Source organism: Apis mellifera, linkage group LG13 (assembly GCF_003254395.2).
Source record: "Apis mellifera strain DH4 linkage group LG13, Amel_HAv3.1, whole genome shotgun sequence".
Classification (NCBI taxonomy): Eukaryota; Metazoa; Arthropoda; class Insecta; order Hymenoptera; family Apidae; genus Apis; species Apis mellifera.
In genome coordinates, this window is record NC_037650.1 from 6,273,242 (window position 1) to 6,285,299 (window position 12,058).

Sequence of the window (12,058 nt, forward strand, 5' to 3'; positions counted from 1 at the left end):
TGGTAGATCCCTGGCGTCGTCACGGCTCCTTTGTCGAGCGGCCATAAGCAATCGTGCAACGTTTCCAAGTCCTCGCATTAGGATTAGACACGCTGCACACCCGAAAAATCTGGATACGGAGCTCTCTTGTCCGTGTGTGTCGTCGTCGTCGTCCTCGTCGTCGTCGTCGTCGTCGTGATCCCGTGCGCCCTGCGCGCTCGGCCGTGGAACGAGGCCTGTGGGTCCTGCGGGATTACGTCGGTGCCGGTTTACCGCTTTTATTGTTTCTCGCAGGAGAGGGACTAGGGCGGGCGACAGAGAGGAGGCGGACCGGTGATCTTGTATCTCAGCTGGATCTACGCGCATTTTCACTTAGCGGGTTACACGATACACCGGATACCTCGTTGATGTACCCCGGCCAGGTTGGATCATTAGTACTCCAACTGTTGGAGGGAATCCGCAAGACTTCTTGACCCAATCCTCCTCTTCTTTCTCTCTCTCTCTCTCTCTCTCTCTCTCTCTTTCTTTCTTTTTCATTTTATTTCATTCTTTTTTCTATGCTCGAGATCGTTCCGTCCAATGCGCGGGACTAGAATCGTAAAGGGGGGGAGGAAGGGGAGAAAAGGCAGGGTCAACTGTACAAGAAATGTATTTTTTTTTTTCCCCTCGTTTTTTTTTCCTTGGCTTCGCCTCTTTTTTGCTCGAGGTCCTTGGGAGTCCCTTCGCCGATGAAACAGTGCTCGTGAATGAAGGATCTCGTGTAGCGAGGCGAGAGAAAGATATACGCGCATCTCTTGGTCGGATCTATTCGCCAATAATGATTAATGTATTAATATGGAATGTTGGCTCGAATGTTTTTCGTCGAGATTGTTTCTCTTGAGAGAATGGGGGAGCGATTTCAATTAAAGAAATTAATGGCCTCGATTCCCTTCGTTTTCGAAACGGTTTCGTTCGTCGACTCTTCTCCTTTAAGGAGGAGGAAATTTTTACTCGGGAGAAGGGAGAGATTATTACGTGATTGCGTAACATTTCTGTCAGTTATCGCACAGCGCCAAGATTGAAGCACCGTTGCACCGAAAAAAAAAAAAGGGGAAAAATCAATATTAAGAATTTGATGGACTTTCCAGGAAAGGTCGAACGGAAGAGCCACGCTGCACGAGGGTCGCGATGATCTGCAATTAGTGAATCTGTGCGTGCCTCCGAGATCGACGATCGTCGTAAGTAGATTCAATTCGCGAGACTCGAGCATTTCGCTTTCAACGAGCACCAAAAACCGAATCTTCTATCAGAAAAAAAGAAGAAAAAATAAAAACAATGACAATCGATTGCACAAGAATCAAGAATCACTCTTTCGAACGCTTTTCTCTTCTTCGCTTCACTTTTTTTCAATCATCTTCGCTTCTTCCTCCTTCCTTTGCACTTGGACGCACGAGGGAAGGAGGGAGGGAGGGAGGTTGTGACTCGTCTCGATTCGAGAAGACTGGCAAAACGAACCGCAAAATAATACTCACGGGGCTCCGCACGCAAAAGAAAACACGCCGGAATAATGGCACCGCCTTAATTCGTTTCGGGGAAGAGAATCGGTGGAGGCTAGGGACGCGCGAGCCGCGACAATGGTACTAACGAGGGCCCTAAACGGGCCCGAAAAAGAAAGCGTTAATTCCGACCTTTCAAGTGTAAATTCCTAACCGCGCTCTCGTTTTCACCGTCGAGAAATGTAGGCAGGTACACACAGATACGCTCTCCCTTTTTTCTTTTTCTTCTTCTTCTTCTTCTTTTTCTTTCGTCTCTTCGTCTCTTCGTGTCCCGAAGATCAAGGAATAATATTACCGTATACGTACAGTTGTACAGGCTCTGCTTATGTGAAAAAAAAAGAGGGAAAAGAAAAAAAGAAGAAAAGGAAAGAAGGAAGGAAGGAAGGAAGGAAGAAACGTTGCGTGGCCGCTGTTAACCACGATGATTTGTCAGAAGAATAATATTTCTGATCGAATAATTTTTATTTAGCGGTTTGGAAGAAACCAACAACAGGGAGATCGTAATTTCTTTCCTTTTCTTTTTTTCGAAGGGGAGGGGATTCGGGGTGTTGCATTCGGCAGCTGCAGTTTGTCGTTGGAATTAACGTGCGCGCGATTCGGCCACACTTGCATCACTGCAATGACGGCTAGTCCTTGGCTAGGGGTAAGGGGGGAAGAGAGAGAGAGGAGGGGGAGATCGTTGAAGAGGGAGGAAAAGATCAGGGAGGGGAAAGGATCTCTTTGTCCTCACCGAGATCCTTACGGCAGCATTGACCTGCTGCCCCACTGGCGTAGACACCTGTGTCTCGAAAATCATCTTCTTTATTACAACTTTTTTTCCACTCGACTTTTTTCAAATTGACAAATAAATATACGACAACAACGAATATATGGAAACAAAGTAAAGAGTGATACGATCAATTTTTCCGTGAATACCGTTTACTGATCGTATTTATTCGCGAGAAAAGAAGAGAGAAAAAAATGTTGCTCCTTCGAAAGAGAAGAGGATTAAGATCAAGATCATTCTCTCTTTGGAGAGATATTTGAGAAATTTCACGTCCTATTGAATGGTTGAAAAATAGGAGGAAGAACATTGTCGTTCCCCAGAAAGAGAAAATGGAAAAATTCAATTAAACGGACGGATCGTGCGCAAGGATTCCACGCCATTGGATGACTTATTTCTCTCGCGATACGCAAAAGGCCCGTCGAGAACTGGCGAACTGGCCCTTGCAGCCCTGCTGTGCTGCGGTTAACTTCTGCCAAGGGGCCCCCAGACCTCGGGCATTGTTGCAGCGCCAGTTTTTGACAGGTACCATAGGCTGCGTGGTGCGTGCGCCCACCTACATACGCTCCACGGATTAACGTCCAGAGAATCGAGAATAAGAGGAGGAAAGAGAGAGGGGGGGGGGGGGGAGGGGAAGAGTCAGGAATGATCACAGAGTGAAAACAGGTCTTTCGACTCGGCTTCATTGGTATTTTATTATCGACATTGAACCGAGACCGAGAACGCGCTCCGTCCTTGTCGGCTATTAAGCCGGGGATGATAAGTCTCGCGCACATCCGTCCGCCTACCGTTAACAGTCTTACTTACTTTCGGCCAGATTCTAAGGAAACCTGTTTCGTAAGGATCGGTCCCAATCGAATCTCCAACGTGCGTATATACTCAACCTAGTTATAGCCAGATTATCGAACAAGTTTACATCTATTCCCGTGATCATTCTATTTTCGACGTGGAATATTTTCAAATTAACTCGTGCGCGGTTCTTCTTTTCTTCGAAGATTGTTCTTTACTAAAAGATCGAATGAAATAGATGGAATAGAATAGAAAGCAGGCTTCGAGTATCGTTAATCAATTATTCAGTTACGATACAGTTTTCGTTATTTTTCCTAAAATATTTTGAATAAGAAAGAATCAAAATTCGAACGAACGAGATAGAGGATCTGAATGGTATAGAAGAAAGCATGAATTTTCCAACGAAAATTAAAGAATTCCTATTAAAGAAGGAGAAAGAGAGAGAGAGAGACTCGATCCTGTCGTCCGAGACAAGAAAATCGAAAGTATGGAGGGCGTGAGATGTACGCATCCCCCTCTGAATATGGTTGAAGAGGGTCAGGTGAAACTCTTTTGACGAGCGGGGGTCCAGCCTGTTCGAAGGGAGCATTTATCCTGCCGAACGAGATACACGGGTCGGGATAGCCCTAACCTGACCTAACTCTTGACCATCCCCACGGGTGTGCACGCAAATGACTGGAAAACCCGGTCGAATCGGCTTCCATCCGTGCCAAATATAAGAAACGTCATTTCTCGACCCTTCCAAGGGATGATTTTTCCCATTGGATGCAAATGAAAACTCTGTGCGAAAACTCTGCGAACTCTCTCACCATTGTTCCTCGAACCTGACGAATTTCCTTCTCCTTCCGTTTCTCGGAACGTTAAACCCCTGCTTAAAATGGATTCCAGCTATCCAATCGGCTCTCATTGTTGGAGAATCTTGAAATCTCTTGAAATAACGCGGCAGTGGTAATACCTGCTCCAACCTCTGCTCAACTCGATAGATTTCCGCATTTTCGATTCGAGATAACTTCGCGTCCCGTTGACGAGGGAGGACGAGTCGATTTATCAAAGCTTCGTCCGATGATAGACGCCCTGGCAGTTCAATCTTTCTTCCAAGGAAAGTATCGAGGAAAGTATTAATGGATTTTTACCGATCGATCGATTAGTCACGAAGATTCGATTTTAACGATTCATGGATCATCGTGTAGTTTTTTCGATTTGGCCATCGAAACGAATTCCACTCGCAACGTGTTCCATCAGAGGAGCCCCGGTAACGCAATCTCGGTAACCAATAGCGATCGTTGTCGGTCGCCTCTAACGATCCCCTCTACTCGTGGACCGCTCGTAGTAGGCCACGAGTAGCCCAAAAATATCCAAGAAGCGTAAGACTACCACGACTTTCTCCGATACACCTGAACCTGTGTGTACTAAGGTTAGGTTAGATCGTGGGATAGGTGCAAGTATGTATATGTACATGTATATATATATGTGTGTATTCGTAAGGAAAGAGGATAGAAGGCGCAAACCAAGGCGGCATTCCCTTTGTGCTCCATGGAAGCTAGCTGGTTTCGGCTGGATGATGCGGTTCGATTCACAATGCCACCGCTAATGTCCACTTACGGCCTCCCTCGCTGCTCCTCCGCAACTGTCGGGGTGTTTTAGTGCTTTACGGCCGCCATAATACCGTATTTCTCGAATGCCAGGTACAGAAGACCCCTCGAAGAGGGTTTCATGATTTTCAACGTCTAGACCCCATTGCCAATTATTTATAGGCATTACGCAGAGGCGTTAATCTCTTTCTTTCGAGAACGTTTCCAAGATTTCCAAGCTATTAATTTTCCCAACGATTTAATTCAAAGAAAAAGGATAGAGAATATATTTCGCGCAACGAACGAGAATGGAAGTAATTTCAACTTTGAAGAAACGAAGGAAAGGAGGAAAGAAAAGAACTTAGGAAACGATCTCTTTGATAACTTTATTTCCTCGCGATGCGTTAAGAAGCGTTAATTTTTGGAGGGGTGTGATGTACCGTCCCTACTTCATCGACGGCAACGGGTCAAGATCCATAATGCAACGTGTATCTTCATTACCGCCCGCAAAAGGAGATAATTCGCGAATGCAATTATCGAGAGGGGTCGGGCGAGGAAAGGGAAAAAGCGGGTAAGCGAAAACATCGATGCATTGAATCGCATAATGAAGCTGCTTCGATCCGAGTTTCCGGTGATCGCCGCGAAACACGCGATGGGTGGTCTCTCATTACTGCGGTTCCTTCAATGATTTCTTAGCACATTCGGCCAGGAAACATATGGCTTCTGACCGTTGAATCGAGGATGACTGGCCTCACAGAGGGCAGTATTGTGGAGGAGCAGGAGTGATTTTTCATGGGAACCGTGCCCATAAAAACCCTCCCAACCCTCCCCTCCTCCTCGTACAAGTACCTTTATACAATCCTCCGTCGAACAATCCTCGTGCAATTAAACGTTAAACGTTGGAAAAAAGGAGGAAGAAGAGACGAACAAATAAAAATCGTATGTTAGATTATTACGGATCGTCGCAAGATGGAGCGCTTAATTCTTTTTACACACCGGATTATCATCCACTCCATCCATGTATGTGATCCATCGACGTGAAACGATCGACGGGATGTATAAAACGATTATTTTTCACTTTAAACCGTACACTCGATCATTACCGAATTACAAGCTCCATCACCCGTAAACCAACTGCTATCGTCCAAACGCCCGTCATTTGCGCGTTAATAAACTACCGAGGGTAACGACGGTAAAAACACCTTTACCCGATAATTCCAAGGAGCATGATGATCTGACCGCCGGCTCGGGAGACCGCAAATCGCGAGAGCCGCAGAATCGAATCGTTCGAATAAAACGAGTAATTGTCGGGGAGGGAAGGAAGGAAGGAAGGAAGGAAACGATACGGGTGGATAGTGGACGGGTGGAAGAAACGGTGGAGGGGAATGGAGGGAGGGGGGGAGGTAATTATCATTTCTTGTACAAGCCGCCGGTATGGGTGTATATAGTCACGGATATAGGCGGTTTTGCTACATTCGGGCCCTCATTTCGGCGTGGTTCCTCTCGTCCTCTCTCTCTCCCTCCCTGCTCGCTCGCTCGCTCCTCTCCCATCCTCCTCTCCCCGATATTTTCTGCCTCCGTCCTTTCCTATATACCTACCGCTTCGTTCTTTCTTCTTCTTTTCACAGCCGCACCCGCGCGCGCGCATCCCGCGTTCTAAAACAAAACGAAACCGCTGCACGGGCCTCTCAAGGATAACGACTATGAGGCCTAGCTGAGGCGGCAGCCATATTGCGGACAATTGAAACCGTTGCACTGGCCTCTCTTTTCGTTTATATATACCTGCAGCTGCAACCATTCGGTCCGTTTCTCTACTCGTACGTATCACGCACGCCATAACGCGCATCTGCGCGTCGCCTGGCCCAATTAATGCGGCCTCACGCACGCTCCCCGCCCGGGAAAAAGGAATCGAAAATCGGGCAATTAATGCCCAATGCTCGGAAAAATGGAACATCCATTTTGGGCGAATGAATTTCGTGTTCTTCTTCTTCGTCGAGAAACTTGGAATTTCGTCCAGTTGCGTTGATGAACGAGCGTTGAATTTTATATATATATATTTTTTTTGATTTTGCCAACTAGATTTTCGATGATGATTTCCAAAGAAGAAGAGAAATATACATATATATATGTATAAATTCTGGAATATAATACTTTTTACTCGATGAGATGGTTATCACCATGGAACCCAAGAGAAGTCGCGTTAAAAATGGATTCTATTTATCCTCGGTCCAAAAATACACGGTTAACAGGCAACACGTTCACACTCGTACCCGGACAAAGAATGCATTTGGCGCATTACAGCCGGATTTTTTTGAGTAGGAACGAGCCGAGGGAGGGGTGGGTAACCCGACGCCGATGGTGGCGGTGCAAGTTCAACGTTGTAAACCATATGGTAAAGTGGGGAACGTCTCGTGTGCGTGCGTGTGCGTTCGTGAATGTGGCCACACGTACGCGCGTACGAGACTTCTACACAGGAATCGCTAGAAAGTCGAAAAGTCGACGTCGAATACGGGAGAAGGAGGAGGAGGAGGAGGAGTGGAACGATCGAGGCAACGCGAGATCGGGAGTGGGAGAGGAGGGGGGAGGCTAGAAAATCCTCGCGGTCGAATTGTGTGGGTGTGTACGTGTGTATAGAGGATCGATGGCTGGTCAGAACGCAATTAAACGAATCGAAGGCTGATTACGCGGCTGGTTTAGAGCCGCATAAATCCTCTATTTGAATCGTCAAAATTTTTATCGCCGCCTGTCACAACGGTAGCCCTCCACACGTGTTCCCGTGAACGCGGGAGGGCCCAATAAAATGGGTCCACGGCGAATAAACGTAAAATGGTCGGTTGGGCAGAGAATTTTTCAGCCACAATACGAGAACCACGAAACCGTGAAACGAAATGGAATGGCGTCGATGGTAATGCAACTTCGACACCCGACGAATGGCGGCACATTCGGGGCGGTGGAGGGGAGCGGAGGGGTTCGCCGAATCTAAAAGACTCTTGGCAGGCTAGCAGGGCCCCGAAAGTCGTCCTACACGGTCAGCATCCAATCTCATTCGGTACTAGCATGCCTTCGCTCACTCACCTCCTCAGCCTCCAGATTACTTCCCTCCCCGCTCTCCTCTAATCTCTCCGTCCTCCTTCGCTCCTCTTCATCGCCGATTCCCTCGAGAACGGCATCCCCACCTCGTCGTAGATCATTATCGGCCAGACATTCCGACCTCGTATCCGCGGTGCAAATGCAACGCGAGTAACAGGGAGGATCGGAGAGATCGGTAAATTCGGCCTCGTAGATTCCACGGTCCCCATCGATCATCGTGTTTCTTGACAGTTGTCTCGATCCGGATGATATATTTTGGAGAGATATTTCCTCTTTCTCGATCGAGATTTTAATCGACGGAAAAGTCTCTCGTTTCCACGAGAAAGGATCGAACGCGTGAAGAAGAAGTAAGAAGACGAATTTCTCTGCGAGTAAGCTCTCGAGATTCGTTCATTTATAGTTCGTGAGAGCGGAGGTGAATCGGAGGGATGCACGGGATGCGCGTCATACATAATTCCGTCGGATATCACACGATGGAATAAAAAAAATGGTCTATTTATCACGACACCCGCGATCGTAAAGAAAGGTCTTTCGAGGATACTCCACGAAGGATGTCTGATTCATCAGCTTCATTCATCAACGTCGGCCGCTTCTGTTTCTTTCATTTCTTTGAAACCTAACACGGTCCTAGTGTACGTGCATGATGCAAAAGTGTGAGCATGACCGGCTCAACCCAGAACACCGCCGGGGACCCATTGGCCCCTGCCTCGCCTTTATGATTAAACAGATCATTAGAGGGACGACTCCTAATTCTTTCTTCCTTTTATCGATATGGATCATTCTGATATCCGATCATTAGCCGACCACCGACTCCCCATCCCCCATCAGATTCAAATTGCTCCATTCTTCAAAATCCATCATTCGAAAAGATCAACGCTCGTGTCTGCTCCTCGTCCCGGTAAAATCCCTTTCTCTCCCTTCCCTCGCCACCACCATCCTCCTCCCTCCGTCCCTCCAACCGAATAATCATTATCATCGTGCCGAATTATCGACCGATAACTCGTCGCTCGTGAGATGCGTCGCGATTCAATACCAGTGGCTGACCGAGTATCGACCGAGTATCTCTACTAATTGGGATTTCGCGGGTTTCTCTTTCTGGAGGGGAGAAAGAGAGAGAAAGAAAGAGAGAGAGAGAGAGAGAGAGAGAGAGAGAGAAAGAAAGGCAAAAAGCAAAACTCCGGAGGAGGGCGTGGGTCCCAACATGGTATGACGCGATAATGCGGTACGTTCGGCGGAACCAAGTGAGAAGAGAGAGAGAGGGAGAGGGAGAGAGAAGGAGAGAGGGAGGGAGGTAGGGAGCCGAAAGAGAAAGAAGGAGAGAGGAGGAAGGAGAAGCGAGAAGAAGGAGGGGGACAAGGAGGGTGGGGCCTGCCGCACTGACCTTGACTAGGCCCGAAGTTGAGGTGGGTTGAGGTGCTGCCGGGCCCTCCTGCCCACCTTCCCCACCCCTCTCCTCTTTAACTCCTTCCCTCCCTCCCCCTTCTGCCTCTCTAGCTTCGATCCAGAGTGGATACTCTCCCCCCCGTCTCGCCGCGCCGTGGCAGGCCCCACCGGGCCTGCCCTCTAGTCCTCCTGCATTCGCAGACTCCTCCATCAAGGACATCACAAAAAGTACATTAGACGAAAACACGTTGCCATTATACCGCGGCGCGCACCGCGAGAGAGGAGAGAAAACGAAAACGCTACGTCTGGTGGTGTGTAAGGCCTCTCTAAGGCCCGAGAGTGCACAGCCGAAAACCGCCACCGCCGTCGCGCCCCGCGCCGCTCTTCCTCGGCCCCTCGCAACGCCATGAAAAAACCCCACGGCCATCTCCCTCTTCCCCCTCCCTCTTGCTCTACGACTACGCCAATCTTTAGGCCGGGCTCGAGACTCGACCAGTTTTCACCGATTTCTGTTGGAGAACGAGTTTTCGAGGCCTTCTCGGAATAGCTTCTGCTCTCTCTCTCTCTCTCTCTCGGTCGATCGTTTGGGATCGGTAACGTTGCTCGAACGAGCGAGGGGATATCCTCAGGCCCTGGAAACGGAATAGAGAACACGGTTAGCTATGAATAGACGTGGAATGAATCTCCGCCGAACGAATACGTCGGATCGTTCCCTTCGATGTTACTCCGTTTTCCCGCAAATTGCATTCTTAAAATTTAGATTTTCTTTCCTTTCTTTCTTTTTTCAAGTATTCACACGATCGGCCGACTATTAGTCGACTATCTCCTGGAATGAACGATCGGTAGAGACGCCAAGAGAAGGGATTGTAAATTCCTCCAAGTGCCATTGTCGAATGCATTCACGTCAGCCGAGTGACACACGAGTTACTCTTAGCCGTGGGATTGAATTTTTAGCACGTCCCCCTTGAATTCGCGCGAATGCCAAAAATAAGAAGGCGACGAAAACGCGCCTTAACTGCCGCCTTTATTTCTGGCCCTCGTGGTGCACCTTACCGTTCCCTCTCTCTCTCTCTCTCTCCTCTTCGCCTCTCCTTCCCTCCTCCTCCTCCTCCTCTCAAGATCAAGGTCAACTCTTGCGGAGATGACTGGACTCTTTAAACGACGTACCTTTCCTTCGTTACTCCTCGTTCCCCGCTGCTGCTCACCGTACGCCATCGCTGTTTCCGATCTTTCAGCCCTGCGATCTCCCCCGATTAATCCCGTCTCCGCTCCAGTTAGAAAGTTTGTCACGCGAGTAACGAGACTGCTGTTCGTTGGAACCAAGACGACAGAAGGTAGAAATGAACTGAAAAAAAAAAATGAGTGGGTGTAGTTGTTGTTGTTGTCTTTCACGCACGAAACATCGACGCCTTCCTCGTAATTATCATCGTTGCGCGATCCACGCGAGTAATATTTTATCGTAGGAGATTTGCGCAGCAGTCACGCTTCGTCGCGGCATAAATCGTGCAACGATTCGAAAACGAGCAAGAACAACGAGTTCTTACGCGCGATTCCGTCGCGAGAGGTCGACAAGGTTCGAGTTGGCCGTCTCTTTACTTAGACCGACCACCAGACGGCCGCCTAGGAAAGTATAAACCACGGGCTAATTCAAATCAGGCGAAATACCAAGCGAGCTACCGCCGCGACTCGGCAATTCCGCCTCGCTTTCTCTCTTCCACGACGCGAGCAGCCATTAAAAAACACACGCGCGAGCAAGCAAGCCCGTTTTACGGATTCATCCGCACCCGCGCCACTTTAGAGAGCGTTTCGTTTCAATTTATTGCTACTCGTTCGTCTACTACACACGTACTCGCGCGCGCGCGTGTGTGTGCGTACGCGCGTTTGTGACACGTACACGTAACACCAACGTCGGTCTTTCCTCTTTCGACACGTTCGAGTCTAAATACCTTGAGCCAATAATAAAACGTTAAGTTTTAAAGGAAGAGACCGTTTACCGCGTGTACCGGGGTATTTCTTAAGAGAGATTAGAGGCGCCCTCTACGCGGATGACGCTTTGTCGCTCGTTAAACCGTATAACGCGATACTTGGAGAGACATTATTGACTTTATTGCCTTTCGTGTACGTGTACGCGATTGGCATGCGTTTCTTATTTTTCTTTTCTCTTTTTTTCTTTTCCCCTCCCGACGAAGCTGGCTTTAACGAAGGATATAAATTGGTAAGGAAATCGAGGGCGTTGTCTATGTGTGCGCGAGTACAAACGTGGCTCGACATAAAAAAATTGGGAACTTTCGATCGGTATAAATGTCAGTGTGTTATCGGGGAAATTATGAAAAATGCTTAATGTCGGTGAGTTTTGAATAGTTCTAAAACAGGGAGCGAATTACGAGGGATCGTGTTTGTGGTTACACGGCGACGGCGATGGTGTGCGACGTGTGTGAAAAGATTGTTCGGGCTGCTCGAGGCTTTCACTAAAGTCCCCAAACTCTGGCCGGTAACAACGCTGGAATATAATTTACGTCTCTCGTTAAAATTTCATTCCCCCCTCCTCCCAAAAGGTGGTAGAAGCGGAATAAAAGCGACTAGCGCGTTATTCGCGTTCTTTTTCCGCAATGCAAATATGCCGAGTCGAGTCGCGGACAAATATTATAAGAGTAATTATAATTCGAGTAAAAATTAAATACGCGTTTCAATCGACATTACGTGTCCCACTATGTGTATAAAATAACGATTCATTTCACCGATCAGCGTTAAAAGATCGCCCGTTAATTTTAAAAAACATTTTTATCCCGAGTTTGCTCGGCGAAGATTAAAAATTTAATCGAACGAAGAGAATTCCTAGAATTCCCCCTTGCGCAATTGTTTGCACGATAAACACAATACCTAATCATAATAGTTAATTACACAGGTCCCTTCGCAAGAAATATTCCTCGTTAATTGCAACGCCTTAT

General features: G+C 47.9%; 1 protein-coding gene across 12 annotated transcripts in view; it reads left to right on the forward strand.

Moving 5' to 3' along the window:
* The window catches only part of LOC408430 (voltage-dependent L-type calcium channel subunit beta-2), an 83,820-nt gene that overhangs the window by 31,431 nt on the left and 40,331 nt on the right, over positions 1 to 12,058 (forward strand). For 9 of the 12 annotated variants that reach the window (XM_026444580.1, XM_026444578.1, XM_026444588.1 and 6 more), the window contains exon 3: positions 1,107 to 1,196. The exons of the other annotated variants lie outside the window; for them this stretch is intronic. In XM_026444580.1, the coding sequence (XP_026300365.1) occupies positions 1,107 to 1,196 (90 nt within the window). The remainder of the gene's footprint in view (positions 1 to 1,106; positions 1,197 to 12,058) is intronic. 12 annotated transcript variants of the gene reach the window in all.